Source organism: Harmonia axyridis, chromosome 6 (assembly GCF_914767665.1).
Source record: "Harmonia axyridis chromosome 6, icHarAxyr1.1, whole genome shotgun sequence".
In the NCBI taxonomy this organism is placed as follows: domain Eukaryota; kingdom Metazoa; phylum Arthropoda; class Insecta; order Coleoptera; family Coccinellidae; genus Harmonia; species Harmonia axyridis.
The window spans coordinates 25,852,990-25,878,882 of NC_059506.1; the positions used below are offsets into that span (position 1 = coordinate 25,852,990).

Consider the following 25,893-nt stretch of genomic DNA (forward strand, 5'->3'; position numbering starts at 1 on the left):
ATCCAACAAAAGGTTGCAAATCTTAAACTAAAATTTATTGTTTCCTCTTTCAACAGGATAGCTTACGATTATTTACTATTGTATTCAGAACTTCAAATGAGAAGGTTCATTCAATATTTTTGACGCCATCTAGCGAGTTAATACCAAGGTTAAAAATATGTCGATATACAGTAATCTGTTCCAATGTTCAAAATCTTATAACTCCTAAATCATTGAGATTAGTAGTCAGAGGTGGAGCGTATATAGTTCGACAATTTCATTATTTTATGTTGTACATAGTCTGAAAAATTAATGTTCCAATTGTACACCTCGAATTTCAGCAAAAGGAATTCGTGAATTAAATTTGCTTCAAATTTGGTACAATTCAGATTTCATTTATAGTTGTAAGAAAAGCTCTGGAAGGCAAATGAACGAATTTTATCAAAGAATTTTACCCTATAGCTCTCAAGGGGTAAAATATGGGAATTTAAATACTAATTTTTCCAAATAGGACCTGAATAATCTACGGAACGAACCTAATCGCCATTATGTTAACAACCCATTTAACAGCATTCAATATATTTGGTTGCCTATCACTCATTTTATATTCAATTTTTCATAACTCACCTAATAATCCTAATATATTAATATTTGGGAGGTAATATTAATTTTAACGAATAATAACTATTTTAATTTTCTTTTAATATCCAAAAATCGCTGTATAATAAATTTCATTCGTATATAACAGGTTTTGACAAAATAATCACCAAAATAAATTTTGGTAATCCACTAGTAGTTTTCAAGTTCAAAAACTTGTTAATTTTTTAAACTTCTCCTAGAAATGTGAGCGAAAGCTCGTCAGATTCAAAATTACCTTTCAAAAATTATAAAAATGTACAGATAAAATATTTCTGATCGGACAACCATGTGAACTACAGAACATCTTTCAGAGAATAGAATTTTCAGCCATCAGGGATGGTTTCAAACGAAAAGATTTGACTCTAAATGCAATAAGAAAGAAGAGGAGAACACATCATTACCTCTGCAAATCTTCAGCTCTGATGTCAGCAGCATACTGGCAGTGTTATTTCCACTTAGCCTATCGTGACTCGTGAGAGCCTCTTCCAGAGTAACAAAAAATCAATAATATAAAATTGTATTTGAAAGCTAACAGCGCGAATGGAGTATATAAAAATGTATGAAAATATCACCATTGTATCCTACAAAATAAAACTCTATACCTAACCTCTGACAACGCCTACTGGTAGATACACCTACGTGTACCTCCCTTTTCTCAAATGTCTCAAATGAACCCATCAATTAATCTATATTTTGCTAGCATTGGATATCTACCATTGCCAAAAAATATACCTATGTGCAGTTATGTGAACGCTAAGGCCCCAAAAGGCCCAAAAACAGCTGACACCAAGTCACTGAATTTTTCCACAAGTGTAACTAACGTACCACCTCATGCTCATACCATTTTCAACCACCAAAAATCCACTCACAGACCATTGCGGTAGAATCACTTCCAGACCACACCCCGTACCCATACCAAACCTACGATCATTCTCTAGAAACGTCCAGAATCGATAAAATGCAGCCGGGAACCTTGAAAATCCCCATTTCAGATCCCGACCATTCTCAAACGCCCACACGCAAAAGTAGGCTCGTCGTCCCAGGGTCAGTTGGCCGCGGTAAACGTCAAAACAATCCTCGAAACGTCAAACGGACGAAAAAGTCGAAACCGGGATAAATAAGACGCGCGAAAAAGAAGATGGCCCGTGCAATAGGCATCGACCTGGGCACCACTTACTCCTGCGTGGGGGTATGGCAGCAAGGCAAGGTGGAGATCATCGCCAACGACCAAGGGAACAGGACGACGCCCAGCTATGTCGGCTTCACGGATTCGGAGAGGCTCATCGGGGATTCTGCCAAGATGCAAGTGGCCATGAATCCCAGCAACACTGTCTTCGACGCCAAGAGGCTCATTGGCAGGAAGTTCGATGATAACAAGGTGCAGCAGGATATGAAGCACTGGCCCTTTAAGGTGGTCAATGTCAATGGTGAGTACCGTACCAACCAAGGGTTGTAGAGGAAGCCTTATGACGTTCGTTGGTGATGTAACTAGGGATGTAACCGATGTGCATTGAGACACATTATTTTGTCTCTTCAATTTCCCTAAAAATAATTTAGATGTTATTCAATTTTAAAGGTTAATTATACCAAGCGGCTTCAAAAGAAAGCAAATTATATTTGATGAATAAGAGCTTCGCAGCTTTATCCACGTCCAATGTACTTGACAATGACCAGCAAGACTGAATAGTTGTTAAATTGCTACCGAGCTTGGTGGACATGACAAATATTGGAGGACAATTCAACTCATGGATTTCTATTTTGTAGTCATTTTCTACCATAACCATGGATCTTAACTGATGGGAATACGTTTTTCTGAATTGTATTTCTAATAGTCCTTTCAATTTGGGAACTTTGTCCAAAACCGCATGTCGCTATTTAACAATATATCCGATAAAATCTCCAAACAAGGACACTGTTATTGATATTGCTAGATTGACCAGCTACTGGTTAAGGTTAAGCTAACCTTGGCCGTTTTGCTGCAAGATCCTCCATATTTTCAGCCCCATTTGCAGATATTCATCATCAAGTAAACTGATCAATTTAGATTCATCAACCTATTCTTCAATATCTTAACTATATATCCGATATCATAGATTTGACACTATCATTAATATTGCTTGATTAACCAGCTACTGGTGAAGCCTACCTTAGCCGTTTTGCAGCAGGGTCATCAATATGTTTACCCTCATTTGAAGATTCCCATCATCAAGTAAACTGATCCATTTGGATTCATCAACCTGTTCTTTGATCTCTACGATAAAAAATGTTGGTTCATACCCAGGATTCAGTTAGGTGGCTATTGCAAATAACATGTTCCATCCAAGTGTGGTATCCAAATCTCAAACTCATTTGGCCAAGGGCATCATCTTCACCGTGGCTATTTGACAATATATCTGATAAGACTGTTTGGACACTATTATCAATATTGCTAGATTGACCGGCTACTGGTGGAGCAAACCTTGGTCGTTTTACTGCAAGATCATCAATATTTTCAGCCTCATTTGCAGATTTCCATCTTCAAGTGAATTGATCAATTTGGATTCATATTCAATCTATTATCTCTATATCCAATAACACTGATTGGATACTGTTATTGATTTTGCTAGATAGAGCAGTTGCTGGTAAAGCCAACCTTTGCCGTTTTGCTGCAGTATCATCAATATTTTCAGCCTCATTATCTTGAATTCGGTTAGTCGAGCGTACATTTCATTAGACTTTCAAATCTTTCATTTATGGCTGCTTCATTATTTTTTATTTGTAATGTTAACTTCAGTGTGTGTATTAATGGCATTACTGATGAAATGCAGGTACTGCTAGTTCTGAGATGCCGGGTAGGTAATTTCATCAAAAGGATGTAGCATGGGGTAAGAACTCCTCTGCTTTCCTGCTTTGCCAGTCGATCTAAATTGTTCTGACTTCTTCATCTTAACATTCTCAACCTCAGCTCCAAAAGTGTAGGAACCGAAATCAGAATCGAAGCTTCATTACATCGCTAGTTGAATATAAGCTTTCGACTAATAGCTTTTTAAAAGATTCCTTGAGCGATTCCTAAGGTTTATAGTTTAAATGACAAACCAAATAGGTACCCGAAAAATCTTTGTGCATGAGAATTGGAGCTTTTGAGCGATTGTTCATCCAAATGCTGACACAAGTCAACCATTGTCATTTAAAAGACAGTGAACACTTATTCTGCTCCATTTTTCTTTCCTAGCGCTTGTTCACCGAATAGCATTTCGTCACAGAGTCTGTAATTTGAAGCCGGGAATGGTCTCAAACGATAAGGTTTGGTTCCGTGGTTACAAGTATCCCGAATATGCCGTTAGGAAATATTATTAGTGAGGGAACTAAACTTAAATTGCAGAGTTGTACGTTCCCAAGCAATAATGCTCCGTTTTTGGAAGACCCCGTATAATAACTATCTTGACCTTGATGCAAAATGTTGATCGCGTCACCAGAACGGTAGAAAAAATAGACATTATTTCCGTAGCATTTTATCCGACTAGGTTCAAATTTCGTTTGTATGTTTAAAATTATCACAGGAACGTCCATGCCAAATTTTAAGAGGATCATATCATCATCAAAACCCCTCTCCTAGATGAACTAACAGTAATGACAATGACAGAATTTTTTTTTGTATTCGCCATTCAAAGTTCTCTAGCAAGCAAACGCCGTTCAACATCTCTCGGCTTCAACTTCTACGGCACCCAATTTCCTTGTTTCTGAATCATTCCCATGGCTTTGAAGGCGTTTTGAAATGACTTGTTGCGTCACTCCCAATGATCCTCCCAATTCTTGTTGCGTTTGACACGAGTTTTGATCAAGTGAAGCCTACAATTCTGCATATTCGAAAACCTTCTATCTTCCACCGCCATGCTGGTTTTCGACATCAAAATCACCGTTCTTGAAGCGTTTAAACCACTCTCGGCACGTCCTTTCACTAATACTTGCCTCACCATAGGTATTTTAGAGCATTCGAAGAGCCTAAGCAGCAGATTTCTTCATAAATCAGTAAATTAAAACCTCCCGCAAATGATGAGAATTTGGCTCGTGTGCTGACATGTTTAATCGAAAATAACTTTATGATGCAGACACAAATCGACTAATATTCCCATGGCGTTATGCCACTTACCGCTACAGCCATCTATTGCAAAACGGCGGAAGCAAAGTTGTACGCCTAATATTCCACTGAATAATTTCCGGGCCAGCCAATAAAACACATTTTTCTAAAAAAATTTAATGTATTTGTCAACATATTGAGTGATACATGTACTGCAAGGCTCCTCTAACTTTTTAATGCCATTTCTGTCAAAATATTATTTGCCTTTACTTTCGAAATAGACTTCAACCTCGGTAATCACTTTCATTAGACTTATATTTCTTTCTCTGGACTACCTTTTAACTGGAACAAAGTCTGAATAGCAATTATCAAGCCATTGCTTTGCTTGCACTTTATTTTTTTCCAAAGAAAAAACAGTTTTTTATTTGCCAACGACGAGGAATTGAACAAGAGAAGAGAATTAATTTTATATCTGTCATACGAAACTTTACCTTGGGTTTGTTGTATAAGCTATCCTACTAAGCGGTGTTGCCACATTATAGCATTAGTGGAAACTGAATTCGTTTAAATTAAGAAGTCTAATAGAACACCCCAAATCATCCCTTATTTCCTTCATACAATCATCTAGGTAAACCGTCGACGTATTCAGCTACTAACCATTTCGTTTTTTAGGCAAACCCAAGATCCAGGTACACTTCAAGGGCGAGATCAAAACCTTCACCCCAGAAGAGATAAGCTCGATGGTGTTGACTAAAATGAAACAGACGGCGGAGGCTTACTTGGGCAGATCAGTCAAAGATGCTGTTATAACCGTGCCTGCCTACTTCAACGACTCGCAGAGGCAAGCCACCAAAGACGCAGGCACCATAGCAGGTAGGGAGAAAAACCAAGGGGGACCATCGGACAGGTGGTCTTCGGGAAGGAACGCGAACATCGGCGTAGGTAGGGGTAGGGCTTGGGTAGGTCCTTCCTTAGAAAAAAATCGAATTCCTGCATGATTGAATTTGAACGAATGATTTTTCCTTCCCAGAATATCGAAAGGGACGTCTTATCACTTTTGGGATGAAACAAATGTTTGCTCTCTGATTTCAATACTGCCGCTTCGAAGCATTTCAACGGGTATTGTGTGGATCATAGAGTAATAAACATAGAAAGGGGAGTATACGCAATTTTCACACGTCCCTAACATGATTAGATTATGTTATCGGATTGTGATATATTTTCAAATCCACAATTTTACTATATCATTATGAATGTATGATTCTTGTGTGTGAAGCCGATGTGAACGTGTTAGCGCGCTTCGATAAAAGGTGACAATTTTATCAACAATCTGGTTTCGAACGATATTTCCTTCGAAGAATAACAGAGTTAGTGAAATTTCAAACAAAGCATCCTTACTTTTAAATCATCAAAAACTGTTTTCTGGGACCCTTCTGACTACAGAAGGCCGAACTCACTCGTAAACATGTCCACCCAGAACAATCAAAGTTATGCAACAGCTAATCAGTCTGAACCTCGCCAAACTAAAGATCAAGCAATTGTGTTAGATGCAATCGATGGAATCGGAATAGAGGAATACGCAATTGCGATTGGAGAACTTACGACGCCAACAGATATTCGATTCATTTCCAGAATACCGAATGATCGAATATGTGTTTTCTTATCTACAAAGGAAATTGCATCTAAATTAACAAAAGGATACAAGTTCATCAAGATTCAAAATTGGGACATAGACATTAGACCACTCATAGATCCAGATATAAAAATTATTATATCTAATGTACCTCCAATGATTACTCATGGAGAACTTGCAGTATTCATCAGAAGACTCAACATAAGTCACTTTTCGAATATAACCCATCTCAGTGCTGGATTTTCAAAACCAGGATTTTCTCACATTTTAAGTTTTTGTAGAAAAGTCTATATACCTCGTGAAGATCTTTCGAAAGTGCCAACATGCTTAAAGATAAACTACGATAATTCAATTTATTCGATAAATTTTGACCATTCTCTGCCTCAAAAGTACTAAAAAAAAAGAAAACATTCCTTTTTGAATTCGACGATGACGACCTCTAGCCAGTGGAAACCGCCATGGAAACAAATCAACACCTATTTAAATTCGACTCCCTTCAACTAAAAGAATTTATTGTTGGTACTTATATACAAGATAATATCACGGAAATTGCCTATACAATAACTGATGATCACCTGGAACTCGCAAAAGAACTCCGATAACTTTACAAGGCTGTGTCAACTCATAGAATGAAATCAAGATTCACCAAAATCATCAACAAATTAGATCCAGTAGGCATCACCGGCCAACCTTTAAGCACAAGCTCCAGCCTCAATGATATATCAGATTTATAGAAGACTTTATTATGGCGGGCAAAAATAATTTGAATATTTTATACTGGAATACAAGAAGCATAAAACAACGTGAAGAAGAGATTGAACGAATTTGGTGTTTTGGTTTGTACCGAAAGTTGGTTGAAAGACAAAGATAATTTCAAATATTCAGGTTTTAATTGTTATATAAAGGACAGGGCAAAAGTCGCGAGGTGGTGGTATCTTGATATGAATAAAAAAGTATAAAACTAATGTTGTTTTCTTTTCCACGAAAAAAACCAACAGACATCAATACTTAGGTTGAGTGGAACTCTTTTTTTGAATGACTATTTTCTGTAGATGAAAATATTCAAGTTTTTATTATTCTGACACCTGAAGAAGGTCTAATAAAGGCCGAAACGTTGTGAAAGAATGGAGTGAAACTTGTTCATTTTTTGTGTTCCTGAGACCGATATTTCCTAACATCAAAGTATATAACTTTCAAAGACCTCGATTACATAACGACTCCAACTGACTCCCTAGAAATTTGTGGTGTTTCCCTACTCAAGATAGTTCCGTCATTGGATTTAATAATTCTATACAGGGTCTTTCACGAGGAACCTCACCCATATTTATACGGGAAACTACTGAACGTATTTTCATGAAATTCAGCACTTATAAGTATTTCACGATGCTGATGAAATGTAAAATATTTTCAAGGCATGAGCACCTCCGGTTTTTCCGGAAATGACGTCAACTTCCGTTTTTCAAATTAGAATACCATTTTTTTATTGCAGAAATAGATTCCTTAGAAAATTTCAAATTATTTTGATGTATCATTTTTCAGTTTTGGTTGGAAAATTCTCTCTGAGCGGGAAAATTCGAAAAAAAAATCGAAAATAGACCTCCGCTGAAACAAGAATAACTTCGAGGTTTTTGGATGGAAAATTTTCATTTTTGGGATTTTTCAAGATGTAAGATTGATGTATCCACTTTAAAAATCGAAATCGCGATTCATGATACAGGGGGTGAAAAAATCGCTTTCAAAGTTAGGGATGACAAAATCGTGAAAAATCAATTTTTTCAAATTAGAACCCCATTTTTTCATGGCAGATATTGAATCTACGTTAAAAAATAATGTGAGTGTATGCATCACACCCTTGCCCTAAAGTGGATATTTTCTGAGTTATTCACAAAAAACTGTTTTTCGTCTTGAATTTTCAGCTATTTCTTTTCCTTTCACGCCAAAAAGATGAAATTTTCAGGAACTGTTACTTAAACCATGTTTTAGATTTTACTACCCTAATTTCGAATCAAAATTCGCCATCTATTTAGGAACAACCTGTAACTTTTTTCTCTTGCATATTAGGCTAGTAAAATCTAAAACATGGTTTAAGTAACAGTTCCTGGCTCCAATTTGAGCCAGTCGACATGGGATAATTTAAATAAATAAATAAATAAAATCAAGCAAAAATATTCTATTTATGGGAGATTTTAATGCTCATCATGTTGGTTGGAACTGCGAACATAACCATTATAACGGCGAAAGGTTATTACAAGCAATTCACAACTCAAATCTTATCACTCACAATACTGACTCCTCCTCGCACATTGATCCTTACAGTGGAAAAAAATCAAATCTCGATCTGATTTCAACAAAAAGTTCAATTGCCGATATAGTTTCTGATGAAATACTCGGTTCAAATCACTATCCTATACGCGTAACAATCATTACGAAGAAACAATTCTATATTAAAAAATCCTTTAAACTTTATTCATCAAAAACAAACTGGGAGAATGTCGATCGAGCATTGGTTTTTGAATATTCCAAATTTTACACGGCAGAATACACAAACGCACCGGCAAACAAAAAATATGAAATATTTTTTAAAATAATATCAGATGCAATTTCCCAGAACACGCCAAAAAAGTCGAATAATAAATTTTCTTCCCATTATAACCCCGTTCCTAGGTGGGATCAGGACTGCAATGAACTCAAAAAAAAATGAGGAAAGAAGCTTTTAAAGAATGGGTTTCATCGTGTGAGATAAAAGACGAATCAAAGCGCTAACCCAGAAAACGTTCGAAATGAAAAAAAGACAAAGCTTTCGTAATTTTGCAGAAAGCATAAATTTCAGCACAAATGTAAAGTATACCTGGAACCAATGCAAAATATTTGAAAACAGATGGGTGAATGTAGAGCCCACCATTACTAGTAATTTTAAATCAACGGAAAACCTAAAAATGACTCTTGATAAACTCAGTCCACCTTTTGTTTCCTCCTGAATGAGTATTTTTCGCAGTGTGAAGTGAAATTCTTCCCGGAAAAACTGAGATTAAGGGCCAATTGCACCATTTGCCTAAACATTAATTAAAATTTAAACATTGATTAATTTCTGATTTCTCTTGAGAAATCATAGAATAATCAACGTTTAAATTTTTAATCAATGTTTAGGAAAATGGTGCAACTGGTCCTAAAGTAAATAACTTCACTACCAAATCTAGTGAATGCATCCGCTTCTTAGGAGTATTTTTTTACTACAGAATGTCAAGTCACCCACATTCTCAATAAATGCAACAAAAGTCTAAATTTGATAACATTTTTGCGAGGGACTTGGTGAGGCAGTAACCTAGAAACTCTTATTACCATATACAAAAGCTACATAAGATCTTTCATAGAATATGGTTTATCGGCTTACTTACCTAAAACTAAGAAATTATTTCGAAAATTAGAACAGGTGCAGATTAATTCTTTGCGAATATCAATGGGCTCATTCCTAACAAGGGCACTCTCAAACAGTAGTACATTATCGAGTCAAAACATTCATAATATTATGAAAAATTGAGTATCAAAATGTAGATTAATTGAAGAATGCCTAGAAAATCTATATGAGTCAATCACTAATAAAATTGATATCAGAAGCAAATATAATAATCTATACAACGTAAATTTCTAAGCTTTATTCACTAAAATTCCAATTAACACTGAAATTGGTAGAATGGCAAAAAATTGTACCAACCCCAACTTTGTCATAAATAATTTGATAGCACAAGGTAACTACGTAAATATATTTACTGACGGAAGCAAATAACCCAACGCCAGATCAGTTGGAAGTGCAGTACTCACCGAAGAGCTGAAAATAAATCTTTCGAATATTTTGTCTAAAGAATCCTCAATATTTACCGCTGAATGTGTAGCTGTTTATGGGCCTATCAAAATAACGCTATCTAACCCAAATAACGCAGCGCATAAACGCAGCGAACAAGATAAAACTTGCCATGTTGATTGCCAACGTCCGGAACGGATAGGGCACGCCAAGAAGAAGAACCCAAATAAGAACTACAGAATTTTCTCCGATTCCCTCAACATCAATACAATGTTTGGCCGACATTAAGTTATATATAAAAATCAACCCATATATTTTATTAGCGAAAGAAAAATACTTACTGTTTCTAGAAAATTCGAATAACTCAAGAAAATTAGAGTTTTATTAGATACCGTCTCACAGCAATATAGAGGGTACCAGAAAAGTTGATGAATCTGCTGAAAACGCAGCTTGGAATGAAAGCAAAAATAAAATAAAAATACCATACACTAACTATAGACAACAATATAAGCAGAAAATGTATATTAACACAAAAAAGGAGAATATGAATGATGAAAAGTACAAAGGAAAAGTACATTTCTGGGTCAACCAAACCTTGGTTTTGGAAAAAAAAATCTTCCTAGAAAACTTGTGGTTAGCATCAAACGCTGCAGAAGTAACTATAATTTAGCTTCGTCTTTAGCAAGGGTTGGAATTATAGAAGGCCCATTGTGTTCTTGTGGTTATGATGAACAAAACCTTGATCACATATTATGGCAATGTCCTTTGTATAACAATCAAATATCTGTACTTTACGAAAATCTAGCAAAGTACAAACAGTTCCCACCCTTTATCTTTAATTCGTTTGTATCAGAATACAATTTTGATTGATGGGTATTTTCAAGATTGTGAATTAAACATTTAGACATATTTCAAAATTTTTAATTGATAAATCGAATCTGTAATTGTTATTATTCAGCTGTATAGTCCCATCGGGACTTTGGTAAGATTAATAAAAAAATATATATATGAATGTATATTATATTGAATGAAATATATTTATTTGAGCGATTCCCGAACAAATATGCAAATTCGAATATTTGGAATAGGATATTTTTTTTAATTGTCGAATTTATAATAAGCAGAATATTTATTATTTTCTGTATCTACTTGCTGAAATCCAAGGTTTGGCAACTTTTGCTCTCCTAGTGTCATCGGTTGTTTCATGTCGTTTGGCGAGCTTGAAGTTTGTTATCTGAATTTTTCATATATTTAGGTAGGTATTTATTTCAATATATTTTGAGTTAATATAAAACGTTGATTCACTATGGAATATAAGAAGTGCGTTCTTTGTGGAGAAACTCGCAAATTGAGTAAAACATCGTATCAGTGATATGTATCCATTTCCGCACGCTTCATGTCAAATTTGATAGTTCATGTTGGGGACAAAATTTGCTTACTGAAAATGACATATGCTCCCTCTATCTATGTTTATTATTCTGAGGTGTGGATGGATCGTATAAGCAAGTCATATGCATGTCTCAAGATTATATTAAACATATGTCTCAGTGCAAGCCAAAATGAGAAACATCTTGAACTTGACTTTGATTTCGTGTCTGTCGGTCTGTAGGGCTGCACATCATTAGCAGCCTTAACTTTTTCAATTCTTTTCCGATTTTGAGGAAATTTAGTATGCATATTTATTTTGGGCCGTAGATGATCCGATAAAATAATCGAATTTTCGAAATGAAGGGTGCGCGTTGAGAATGCGCAAAGATGAAATTCCTGGGATTTCCATATCTCGTGTTCCAAATTGATATGGGTACTCAGATCGTAAAGTAGGTTTGTTGGGACATTAAAAAGAACACCACCACGTGGCTGCTCAGTTCAAAACGAAATTAGAGATATTTCTTCTTGCAAATCTCCGATTTTTATGGGGTTTTCACATAATATTCAACATTGTAGAAAGTAATTTGGGAATGAAAAAAAATTGGGTTACTTTTCGTTTTTCGCAAAGGAATTGATGGTGGACTACTTTGTACTGATATATTTTTGAAATATTCGTGAAAAAAAACCTACCAAAAATCACTACAAAAGAGGAAAAATTATAATTTAGTGAAAGTCGTCGTACAGTGCTGCCCTCTACTTATTTGCTCCGCAAAAATAAAGAAGATGAAGTGAATGTACAAGTTCGTACACCGTACAAAGTTTGGTCATCGCAGGGGAGAAAGGGGAAAATGAATGGGTACCGAAGTTTGACTGCTACGTGAAAAACCACGTGGTAGTAATCCCTCTTAAAGGTTTCATAGGATCTTCAGTTTTCTCAAATATACGACGAGCTTTGCGCATGTATGAATTAGAACTTCTTCGGAGATGATAGTCTTATGTATGTTATGTATTATACAGGGTGGCCATTAGAAAACGAAACAGACGAGATTACAGACGAAATAAAGTTTTCGATAGAAATGCTCGGACAGGTCGATTTCTGTTTCGAGGGAGACAACTTAAGATGTAGGTTACGGACGCATAGCGCTTCAACCCTTGCTACTACAACCCTCACCCCCAAATTTTGAATAGGGAAGATGGGGTGAGTGATACCTCATTTGAAAGGTATTTTTATACTGATTTCAGCACAGTAATGGTTTTTTCATTTTATGCATTAGTTCTCGAAATATTCTTAACTAAGTATTTGAAAATGAAGTGGTGTTTTCATGGCACTTGTAGTGTTTTGTGAAAAATCGACATTTTGAGCTTCAAAACAACCATGACTGTGGCTTCCTTCCTAACTAACTAACGCATGAATATTTCGAGAACTAATGCATAAAATGAAAAAACAATTACTGTGCTGAAATCAGTATAAAATTACCTTTAAATTGAGGTATCACTCACCCCATCTTCCCTATTCAAAAATTGGGGGTGGGGGTTGTAGCAGCAAGGGTTGAAGCGCTATGCGTCCGTAACCTACATCTTAAGTTGTCCCCCTCGAAACAGAAATCGACCTGTCCGAGCATTTCTATCGAAAAACTTTATTTCGTCTGTAATCTCGTCTGTTTCGTTTTCAAATGGCCACCCTGTATATTGAACATTATATTATAGTATATCATACTATGGAATGTATTATGGAATGACTTTTAAGGAGCAAAAGAGAAAACATGGTACCATCTCGCTGTACGTTAAGACAAGAGCCACTTATGTGATAAGAATCTCTTTCGGAGGTAATTTTTTCAAAATTCAATGCACTTCATTAAAAGGCGGTCCAAAAAGAGATGACCCCGTCTCTAGGATAGGTAGAAAACTATAATATAGATATAATATATAGAAGTAAATGGGATTTGCTTGATAAAAATTTTTGTAACGCCATCCGTATGTTATACTGAACAAAATCTCACACAAAAAAATACCCTGGCTACGCCAATGAGTAACGAAGACACTCGGGTCTCTTTTCATCCAGGAATGTTACGAACAGAGCGAGATGAACCTTAAGGAATACGTGGGGTTTGAAACTGAGGAAAATGATTTCGAGATTGGATATCTTATGGTTGATATGACTAGATTCTAATGGAAAGAGATAAGTAAGAATGGCCTGGTTACGATATTTGACACTAATATGTTTATTGTCCGATAAGAACTAATATTTGGTATTTTATTTCGAAGTGACGAAAATCAAAGTCCAATAGAATTTCGATCCATAATGCATTGAATAAATAAAAGAAGCTGGATCCAAATTGAATTGTCGAAAGTTGTTAATTGAGTTGAAGATAAGGAATGCATTAAATATTGATTTTAACAATATCTACTATTTAATAATTGTAAAGTATAGATTGGAACAAACAATTAAAGATCTTTAAAATTTGCTGTTAGCTGTTTATCAGCAAATCCATAAGCTCGCTTGAACTCTATGATTTCAAAAGAAATGAAATATATCATCTATAAAAATTTGAATTTTACCAACCTCAGTGTATCATTAACGAATAAAATAAAGATCAACGGACCTAGAACAGAACCCTGTAGGAGTTCGATTTTCCATTTGAAAGAACACCGTAACTGTGAATCACGACGGAACATGTAACTTATAATCCACCTCGAGAAAGTTCAGCGAAAACCTAGTTCATAAAGTTTGCTTTTGGAGTAAACATGGATCAATAGTATCAAGAGCTCGATATAGGTTAAAAAAACCAACCAAAGATGACTAAACGAATTGTAGAAATCCAATAGCAGCCGTCCTGGTGAAACGTCCGGATCTACAGCCATATTGACTTTCTGCAATTAAATCCAATTTGTTTTGACATACTACGGTACGATATTATTTTTTCTATGAGCTTTGAGAATACACTTAATATAGAAATGATTGCCTCTTGTCTTGATAATAATCCATGAAACGTTTGTAAGCGTATTCATAGTTTCCTTGAGTTTATTCAAATGACATTTTCAGCAGCATCTATCAACACTGGTGGTGTCCAGCACATCTGAAGTTCTTCATCGCCGTCCATTTCAAACATTTTTGGAAGACAAATAGAGTTTTGAACTAAAATAAGTAATGATTATCTGACTAGGCAGTGAGATTATAATCGAAAATTTTCATTTAAAAGATACTTCATTTATGATTATGTTGATTGCGATAAGAAAAAAAAATAGTTTGTGTACAAATTCGATGCTCACTGAAAGCATCTCGATAACTATAAGAGTTGGAGAAAAAGACATTCGAAGACCCTGAGCTCTTTTTTAGGAATCAGATATTAGAAAGCAGATCATAGATATCTTGATTCGTTCTCGAGTTACAGGGCATTTCTGAAAAATACCTTGAACTTTTACTGTGAAAATGAGCCTTCAATAGATACAGAAGGTATCTATTTGGTGTGGATATTTTTTAATTAAGGGCCAATTTTTTTCATCGCATTCGTCTACCTTCCTGAAGGTAATAACCATGCCCTTTAATGAGATGAACTTTTACGTTTTGCTCAGTCCCGTCTACAAAAATCCAGCCAAGAACAAACAACATCACCCACAATAGCGGAAAAATATATCAGCCCATGCAGTTTGAACAACTTGCATGTTTGAGGTCACAGGGCCTAACGTAATTGTACCATTGTACCATTGTTATGTTGTTTAACGGGGTTATTGACGCCAGTTACCAATGAAACAACGTCCTGATAAAACATACCATGATTAACCCATTATTTCCCGTAATGATAACAGCATTAACAAGTTTAATACAAACGTAGCTAGGCAGTATCTGAAACCAATAAATGATTTCATCCTGAACGACAAAAGCACTGACGTAAGTCGGGATCCTATGAGCGCTTGTTCAAATTTGTATTCACGTAATTATCCACGTTATTTTATCTAGAGTCCTCCAACTGTTTTTCGGAGAACTGTATGATATGCTTCATCTTCAGAGAAAGTATTTTATCAAAGTTTTCCAGTATTGTGGATTTTTGCATCGATAACTAGACACAATCAGTCTTCTGAATACTTCTGACATCTTAAGTCAAAACTTCCCAACAGTCATAACAGGATACAAAAATTTCTCAATTGACCTGCAAGGTGATGTATCATGAAAATATTCAGGATACTTCAGCACAATGTCATTTATTCATTTTTTCTAAAACGCAATATTTTCATTCATTGAATTTATTCTGAATTTAAAAACTGAAACACACGAAAACGTATAATTTTCTTTAAAAAACTCTAAATGACTTGTTCTTTTATTTTTTCATCAGCATATAAATTTTCAAAAATTTTGAAATTCATCGTTGAAATAATTGAGATACGATTGATACACCTTTCAAAGTGATTTGAAACAAAAACTATGAATTTGTTTGTGAAAAAAATCAGTGAGTTTATTCTAAACTGCAATCCCAAGGTTTCTGCAAAAAATTGAAAGAATGGATGAAATCATTTCCGCATAGAATAAAAATGAATTTTCACTGAAGAATCTAATGAAAAAGGTAGTGTACACCTTGTTTTTTGTAGCTAGGCCATTGGTTCGAAGAGAACTAGTATATTCTTCCAAAAATATACTTCACGGTGGTCACATCATCGTGTGTTCATATCTCAAAGGGAGTACAACAGGGTTCGATTCTGGGTCCACTCATGTTTCTTATCTATACTGCTGATCTGGTGAAACTGTTAAATTTTGTCAGTTTCATGTTTTTTCTGATTTATTCAATATTGGTTTCAAACCGGATCAGGCTGCAGTGACATGTTCTCAGATAAATAAAGATCTAAGTTCCTTGGCATTGAAGGCGAGGAATTATAATCTACACTTGAATTCTGATAAGTAGAATTTTTCGATAATTGGAAACGCAAACTATATCTCCAAGCTAGATGCTTTTCCTGTAAGGATTCTCAACAAGATTTTAAAGCCATTGAAAACAGTTAGAGATCTTGGGTTGTATATTGATTCTCAATTAAAATTCTCAGATCATAACTTTGCCTACATCAAGAGAGCCTATTTATCTCTCAGACTCATTTATAATAGTCGTGATTTTCTTCATGAACGTACGAAAATGATGCTCTGTGATCGAGTCGTCTTATCATAATTTAATTTCTGTGATGTTGTTTATGGCTCCTTCCTTGATGCGTTCGATTCAGGTTGGTGCTGAATTTGGGGAAGACTGTTTCAACTTCTGGCTACATAAATTATATGGGTTGGATCAACATGAGAAATCGCCGTAGACTTCATTTATAATGTTTCATTCATAAAATCATTCAGCTGAGACAACCCTCATATCTGCATCAAAATATCATATATAGATGGAATGTCCACAGTGTCAATGTCCGCAGTTCGTCAGGTATCAGTATCCCACGCCACAAAACATCTAAGTTCAAAAGTTCCTTCTCATGTCAGGCTCCTTTCATGTACAATGATATCGATCTCAATATAAGAACAACATCATTGAATTGTTTCAAGTCAAAAATAAAAAAATCACTTCTATTCAGCCAGGGATCTAAATGCCAGAATATAATTGTTTAATTTTCTTTTCTTTTTGTTAATCATAAATGTTGATTTTTTGGTTTAAGATTAAGGGATATATTGTTATATTGTGGGTTAGAGTGTAAGCGGTAAACTTTCGCCCAATAAAGATTATTATTATTATCATTATTATGAATGGTTTCAGGTCTACCTTTCCTACATGTGATGCTTAAAACATGATAAAAGCGTCGCCACCATTTTCACCAGATCCACCTCTTTTTCTAACAATATTCTCATTCCTCGGCAGGCATAAACGTCCTTCGGATCATAAACGAACCTACAGCCGCAGCCTTGGCCTACGGCCTTGACAAAAACCTGACAGGGGAGCGCAAGGTGCTGATCTTCGACCTGGGGGGCGGTACCTTCGACGTGTCCATCTTGACCATCGACGAAGGCTCTCTGTTCGAGGTCAAGGCCACGGCTGGTGACACCCACCTGGGTGGCGAGGACTTCGACAACCGCCTCGTCAACTATTTCGCCGACGAATTCAAGAGAAAGTACAACAAGGACCTTAAGTCCAACCCCAGGGCTCTGAGGAGGCTGAGGACTGCTGCGGAGAGGGCCAAGAGGACGCTCAGTTCAAGCACCGAGGCCAGCCTGGAGATCGACGCCCTATACGAAGGTGAGGAAATTTTTATCAAGGGAAGATTAACAGGTTCTTATCGACCTCAGCAGTCTCGGGAACGAGAGGGGGTTCAAGGGTACTCCTTGTGAAACTAGAGAGGATACCTCTTTGATAATTCACCTCAGGTTCTTGCAATTTTGATTTTGGAATTCTTAAAAGTCACAGAGGCATTGAAGGCCAAAATTATACACACTGCATCAACTAAATGTAATAACTTATAGCCCTACATTCAATGTTGTAAAAACGTTCGCTAAAAACGACCTGCCGATCAGAATGATCGATATGCAGGTTTTCAGTTTGGTTGACAGAAGTTCAATCGACTGGAGAGACAGGTCAATTCATGAGGAGACTCCTTAAAGATTAAGCATTTTCAATGATTTGACCATGAGGCTTGAATCAAATCTTGCCATATTACTCGTATGAGTATTATTTGTTATTCGATTATCAGATGGTATTGGAGTGCCAAAGAAAACTCAGTGAAATAGGCGAGAATAACAAGGTATTTTTAATCTGGGTTCCCGACCATTCGGGAATTAGAGGAAATGAAGAGGACAACACACTTGCCAGAAAAGGAGCACAAACTCCTTTCATCGGCTCGGAACCTTTCTGTGGCGTAGACAAATGTACCTAGAAGAAAGAGTTCCAGGAGAAAAAAGAAACCGAAAGATAAATACTCTGGTTGAATCTTCATGGTTTGGATCACTCCAAAAAGTTTCTTCGAAACTTTGACTCTACGTGATCCAAGAAGCATCTGCATCTTAGTAAAAATATGCAACACCTCCTCACTGGATTCCTCACATGGCATTGTCGCCTTAGGTAACATCTAATGAGAATGGGTTTAACAGAAAATGACGAGTGCAGATTCTGTGGGGAGGAGGAAGAAACTCCTGATCACCTGGTGACGGAAAGGCTCACTATCGCTAGCCAACACAAAATCTGCTTTGGACACGAAACTTGTAGAAGTGAGGAATTAGCCTCCTTGAAGCCATCCCAGATTTTGGAGTTCATTAGAACTCTGGAAAGGGAAGGCGAGCCTGTGAATCACGTCATGGAGAGAATAGCTCTGATGGGGAGCACAATAGACCATTAGGTCGCAGTGTAACGGAACCTCCTTAATTAAATCTCAATCTTAAATTATCTGTTATAAGAAATAACACCCATCTATCACCCTTTCAGGCATCGACTTCTACACCAAAATCTCGAGGGCCAGGTTCGAAGAACTGAACGCCGACCTCTTCAGGAGCACCTTGCAACCAGTAGAGAAGGCCCTGAACGACGCCAAGATGGACAAAGGTTCCATTAACGACGTGGTTCTGGTGGGTGGCTCCACCAGGATACCAAAAATCCAAAATCTGCTCCAGAACTACTTCAACGGAAAGACCCTGAACCTCAGCATCAACCCGGACGAGGCAGTGGCCTACGGAGCAGCCATCCAGGCTGCCATCTTGAGCGGCGACACGAGCTCCAAGATACAGGACGTCCTTCTGGTAGACGTAACGCCACTGTCTCTCGGCATCGAGACGGCGGGCGGCGTCATGTCCAAGATTATCGAGAGGAACGCTAGGATCCCGTGCAAGCAGTCCCAGACCTTCACCACCTACTCTGACAACCAGCCGGCAGTTACGATTCAGGTAAGACGTTCCCATCGTCCAACAAATACAGGGTGCGGCAGAGCCGACTGACGAGTTTCAAAGGGCTATTTAAAAAAAATGGTAAAAGTTAGAGAAAAACGGTTTAATCATTCGAAGCAATAGGAAATATAGTTTTTTTGCTCAAGTTTTGAGATAGATATCACTATATCTTCGGCAAGTTCTTCCAATTCAGGCTGTAGGAAGGTTTCCAACATTAGTACATAACGTTGGGAAGTTACTGTGACTGTGACATTTTCCTCCTCGAAAAAATAAGAGCCTATCACTTCGAATTGAGACACAGCACACAAAACTGTGACTTTGGATGAATGGAGTGGTCTTTCGTGGAGTTGAAAAGGATTACATGCAGCCCAGTACCGGAAATTTTGCTTATCCACTGTTGAAAGGTGAAAATGTGCCTCATCATTCATGAGAGAAGTTGCTCTTGGGGAGGTGCGCTGAATCATTTCCTCACAACTATTTTTGCGGTTCACTTAATCAGCAGGATTCAACTTCTGAACAGGCATGGTTTTATACGGATGGAATGATAAATCCTCATGCAGACTCCCCCTCGAAGATCGGTCTGGCATTTCCAAAACTATCGCATGCCACCGTGCAGAGCGTCTTGGTGAATACTCGACTGCTACTCAAACAGCCTGCACATTTTCCGGTGTTCTTACCGTTATCGGTCGCCCTCGTCTTGAACTTCTTGTTTTCTCAAGTTGACGAGCCCAAGTGTTGATTGTGTTCGAGAAGGGCACTGAAATGCCCGCTGGGTCGCGATCACAAAACGTTTTTTTTTTTTTGTAAAACCTGCAAACGGAGAAGGCTCGATGCATTCCGGTCCAAATCATGGTACTGACTAAAAACTAATGACTCTAAAAAACACAAAGACCTCTTCCGCACCTACCTGCTCCCACCACATCCCGAGCAATGACCTGTCAAAACTCGTCAATCGGCTCTGCCGCACCCTGTAATTCGTGAAAGCAGGTAGAAGAAGAATGATATGATAACACGAGCAAACAATCTCATAAACATACAGCACTTCTATGCCATAACTTTCAGTGTCTTCTTCAATATGAAAAAAAAACAGTAAGGTCCTTGATATTATAAGCATCAATCAATCAAAATCTTTATGTCATCGGGGTATATGGAATTGAGGCTATCCATAACTATGGGTTAGCAATCCTCTGTCTTACAGGCAAATAGCCTAACTGTCTGTATGTATGCTCAAAAGTATTTTGAAATTTACCTCAGAGAGGCGCACATCGCACAACTTAAAATCACGGAGGTAAAACTCAGAAACTGGAAATCGAACAACCAAAGTTCTTCAACAGAATAAGTCTGTCTAGGTCGCCATACAAAGGCAAAATGGTATTAAAGGAATTGAACGAGCCGATACACTTGCAAAAAAACGCATTGAAGCTAACAACTGCTGAATCTGAACCCTTCTGTAAGGTTTTAAAGGAATATAAGAAGATAACAGTTCAGTAATAATAGCACAGGAATAAGAGAAATAGAGATTATAGGAAATACACTCGGACTAACATGAAAGATGAGATCTGTATTTGATGGTCAGTAGTCTGTCAAAAGCATATGAAGGCTTATAAAATCTTATGATTTGAGGCTTATGAATCTGCCTTGAGTTAAGATTTTTATTATTGCGGGACTAAAGACTCACTACTCTACATATACTGTCGGTACGTTCTGTGTCACATGGTCCTGTTTCAAATCGTAATCCACTTCATCTGAACACGTTATGTGTAAATTTCCAGAACTATCCAGCCTAAGAAGTGCATATCCAATAAACCAGTTCTACATCCTATCGAAGTAGCCGAGACCCCCATAGACTTGACTTGGCATTATAGTAGAATATCTTTGTTAAGTTGAGTTTTTTGAAATGCTGCTATCTAACCAATCAATAGTCTAAAGTAATCCAGCATAAGTTTTCCATGAAAAAAATGCAATTTTACAGGTTTACGAAGGAGAACGCGCGATGACCAAGGATAACAACCTGCTAGGCAACTTCGACCTCACAGGCATACCACCAGCACCAAGAGGGGTGCCTCAAATCGACGTCACCTTCGATATAGATGCGAATGGCATCTTGAACGTCTCGGCACTAGAGAGCAGCACCGGAAGATCCAAGAACATCACCATAAAGAACGACAAGGGTCGTCTTTCCCAGAAGGAGATCGAGAGGATGCTGGCTGAAGCAGACAAGTATTTTGATTTTATGCAATTCCTTCAGAATATTACATATGCATTCTTTTCTATAGATTTTTTCGTAACTTCGCCATTTATTTGCATCTTTCAATACTTTCACCCATCACCAACTTCACGTTGCTTTGTAAATTATCATCAAATCGACATCTCTGTCAATCTTGATTTGCCTCTCTCAATATGGGTCCTTCTGAATGAATCTGTCGATATTTTTATATTGATATGTACACTCTTCCACAATCAGGGTCCTGTATATACCAGCTTTAGAAAATGGATAAATTTTATCTTTTGCACTTCTTAAGATATATACCAGTTTTCATGTTAGTTTTGTAATTCGGTTGTATGGTGTCTTTCAAGGAATTTTCCTATGTTATTGGTCACTGAATGGCACTAAATGGCACTAAATGGCAAGTATGCTTTCTCTGTAAACTATTTCAAGAGCCCTGTTCTTTTGGAGTTGAGGTGGTAGCCTTGATGCTCCTTCGTTTTCTTTTCAACTATAAATATTGGCAAAATCTACTGTATCTTATGTTCTTACTATATTCCTTTTTCAATTTAACCTGCATTCATATAAAACTCTAATGATATTCAAAACAAGATACGACAATTATTGAATCTTTCCAATAAAGAATGATGTTTTTATAATAGACTAATGGTGGGTTTCATAAAAGATTGATCGTGGTGATTTGCTCGATCGAATCACTCCTGTGTTCGATTTCAGTTCATTTTTGGCACAATAATCGACGAGATCAATCAGAGGTTTATGGAACAAAGTCGTAGGACAAACTTTCATCTCAAATTTTCCTTTGAATATTTAACTTTTCTTATCCCACTTGATGTTGAATTTGAAGCATCATATTCATCAACAGAAGGTATATTGAAATGAGTATTGGTTGTAATGATGCAAGGTGAATGAAATTGAAATGAATAACCAAGTAGAAATTTGCATTATTTGGCATAGTATTACGTAATCGAACTCATTAGTGACTGCTAAGTCGAAAAAATACCTATTATTTACCAATGAACAAATTATAATTCATGTTTAATTATCTAAAGTTTCTAATGTAAAAAAATACTATCATCCAGGATGCAGAGTTTATTATAACGAACACAACTGAACTAACCATGATACCAGTGGGGGCCATATCGAAAGTGTATGTTAGAGCAACGGTACCTTGGTACCTGCCCTGTAGATTGGGTTCGATCATAGAGACTCGTGCGCGTGATTGATTCTGACAATTATGGCCTCAGCATGATGTGCTTAGGATTCTATGGTCTCAGTATTTCATGGGCTCAGTATTAAATTATGAATTGCTAACATTTACTATTTATAACAATAATTGAACATCTACGGGATTGCGTCAGGTAGACTTAGAGCGTCACTGATCATATCATCAAGCTGCGTTTTTCCAAATACCAATTTGAGTCATTTGGCATCATATAGCTATCCCGTGAAGAATCTAGTGTGTGTCGTCTTAGCTACAGATATCTAGAAAACACTAGGAGTTAAAATTTCCTTATATACGTTGATATAATATAGAAAAAAATTAGAAATACACATCTAGACGAAAATGTTAGCTGAGCCCGTTGAAGCAGATTGGCAGCCGTACTATGACTAGACGCGTACATTATTTTTACGCAATAGTTATCACTTAGACACCGCGATAGAGCGATAAAGGAGAGCCTTGCACCATGGACGTACCTTACCATAGTGCATAATCGCAATTTTTGGTTTTACGAAAATACCTTCTTTGTTCCCTGTACTTCTAATCACTGATCAGATGAATCTCAATCTCCACTAGGTACAAGGAAGAGGACGACCGCCAAAGAGAGAGGGTAGCCAGCAAAAACAAGCTAGAATCGTACGTCTTCGGTTTGAAGCAAGCTGTGGAAGAGCACGGCAGCAAACTGAGCGAGTCCGACAAGAAGAAGGTGACCAGAGAGTGCGAGGAATGCATCAAGTGGTTGGACAGAAACCAGCTGGCAGAAAACGAAGAGTACGAGCACAAGCTGAAGGAGGTGACCAAGATATGCAGTCCTGTGATGACGAAACTGCACAAGGGTGCTAGCAGTGGCCATGGTGGTGGTGGTCACGGGGGCGGTGAGAGGAACAAAGGGGGAAGCGGTCCAACCATAGAAGAAGTCGATTAGTTTTTTAGGCATAGACAGTCGATGCAAAAATGAGCTTTTGGGGTTAAATTGTTATAGTTGATCTTTCGAAGCAACGGTGACGCTATTAGCTTTTTTATAGGTGTAGAATTTATCAGACTTGCCATGTAACTCTGCAGCAAATAAATATTGATAAAAATAAAGAGTTTATGATGAGTTTTGAGGTATAACCTGAACTAAGTTGACCAGTCAAAGGTGGAGGGAATTAAAGTTTTAACGAATACACAAATCTATCCTTTTTTTCTGAAAACCTTTCTATCCTTCAATCGGTTGGAGATCAGCTATGTTGTGAGGGGTTAATAAAGTGAAGTTGAATTCAGTTTCCAATTTTAACGTGAATTTACTTCTGCAGTATAAACTTTTTCCTTAAGATACGATCGAACTGTGTTGTTTAGAAGATTGAAATCGCATAACCGAGAAGGCCAATGAATCGGAGCTTCGCTGCACCTCTACCAATCCAACGATTCGGAAAACTATGACCCATATCAACTTTGTAGACGATACTGGCTGAATACTGATTCAAAGCAAACAGACTTGCTAGGAAGAATGCCATTCAAGAATGCTGATATTATATTATTTTATTGCCATGTCTTCTTTGAACTTCTTGTCAGCTTTTCTTATTAAGGGCATGAAGGTCTCCAAAAAAACAAATATAACATTTGAAATCAACCGGTAACCATTTTTCATACATGCAGATGCTTGGTTCTTTACGTTGTTCATTATTCTCACTGGTTCATTATTATTATCAGCATCGTCAGGAGTGTTCTGAGTTGGAGGAATCACGCTGACTCAGTATGTTCGAGATTGAGTAGTGCATTTTCGCCATTAGACGTCTCAAGCAAGTTCTTTCGGAGTAATCTCTAATTTGCGTCTATTACTCTGAAGCTTACCTAAGCTTCAACTTTGTGTTATGGGGAGGATCCTCCTCGAATCATCGTGCATTCACCAGTGGAGTCCTGTAGACACTACTTCATTTCCAACAGATTGTTAAGTTTTCCCTGCGTTTTCATATGAAATTGTTTATTGCATACCAAAAAGAACTCGAGGTTGCTGAGAAATTGCTCTGATTACCATGATTACAATACAAGACATAAAGATGTTCTCTGTAATCTAGAACATAGAACAACTAAATTTCAGCACTCGCCAACGTACTATGGCATCAGATTGTTCAATCTTCTTCCGGAGAGACTGAAAGTTTTGGAATACAGAAAATTTAAGAATGAAATTAAGGAATTGTTGTTGATGAATTGTTTTTATAGTGTCAGCGAATACTTGGATTATTCTTTTGTTTGAGGAATTTGAATCTTTTGTTAATCAAATTTTCGTTTTCAGTTACTATTTTGTTTCTTTTTTTCGTATTATTATTATTGTATGCATATTTATTTTGACGTTTTCTATACAGTGTATTTTGTCTTAAGGAAATATATTATTATTAATGTAGCTATACTGGCATTCGGTTTAAGTTATCAAATGATAAAACTTCAAATTATAATTTTAATTTACTTTTGATTATTCGTATATCAGTCATTTCAAATATCTTCATTTCGTCGGAAATTTTCTCAAGATTGATATAATATTAATGAGAGGTCAACTCGAAAACGATTAAAATATAACTCAACCTTGATGTTATGCTTTTTTCAATGCAAGGGATAATTTTAATCTATTTTGATTTCTCAATTAAAAATCCTAACACATATAATCAGCTAAATTTTTGTATTATCTATAAATTTCCAAAACGATAATTGCAGTCAATATCACACAAAGTATTACAATCCAATTCCAAGTTTTTGAAAGGAACCACAGAGTAATAAACATATGTTTATTACTATGAGAAAAGAACCAACCAACTTCGATGCAAAAATCCTTAAAAGCTATTTGTGAAAATATTCTATAACTTTCAATAAAAATTCAGTGAATTAAATAAAATATTAGGTGTACAACTTTGCTTCCGACGTTTTGGAATGTATGGCTGTAGCGGTGAGTGGTAGTCGAAATAAATAGACCGTAGATGTCGTACAATAAGCTTAGGTATTTGTTAACATAACACCATCGAAATATTAGTCGATTTGTGTCTGCATTATAAAGTTATTTTCAATTAAACGTGTCAGCTTACGAGCCAAATTCTCGTCATTTGCGGAAGGTTTCAACTTTCAGCTCTAATATGAAGGAATCTGCGGCTGAAGCTC

The 25,893-nt window shown here is 36.7% G+C and overlaps 2 protein-coding genes across 8 annotated transcripts in view; one reads left to right on the forward strand and one right to left on the reverse strand.

The window, feature by feature from the left end:
* LOC123683444 (tight junction protein ZO-1) overlaps window positions 1–25,893 on the reverse strand; it is a 91,826-nt gene that overhangs the window by 47,813 nt on the left and 18,120 nt on the right. The window lies entirely within an intron of this gene.
* LOC123683448 (heat shock protein 68-like) lies at window positions 1,629–23,863 on the forward strand. Its single transcript, XM_045622509.1, has 6 exons — window positions 1,629–2,045; window positions 5,348–5,548; window positions 17,310–17,684; window positions 18,864–19,318; window positions 21,291–21,538; window positions 23,341–23,863. Exons 1-6 carry the CDS (start codon window positions 1,757–1,759, stop codon window positions 23,687–23,689), a joined length of 1,917 nt encoding a protein of 638 aa, XP_045478465.1. The 5' UTR covers window positions 1,629–1,756; the 3' UTR covers window positions 23,690–23,863.

Coding starts and splice junctions, on each gene's coding strand:
- LOC123683448 (XM_045622509.1), top strand. CDS start 1,757: ATGGCCCGTGCAATAGGCATCGACCTGGGCACCACTTACTCCTGCGTG. Junction 19,319..21,290: donor AGCCGGCAGTTACGATTCAG/GTAAGACGTTCC, acceptor GCAATTTTACAG/GTTTACGAAGGAGAACGCGC. Junction 21,539..23,340: donor ATGCTGGCTGAAGCAGACAA/GTATTTTGATTT, acceptor AATCTCCACTAG/GTACAAGGAAGAGGACGACC.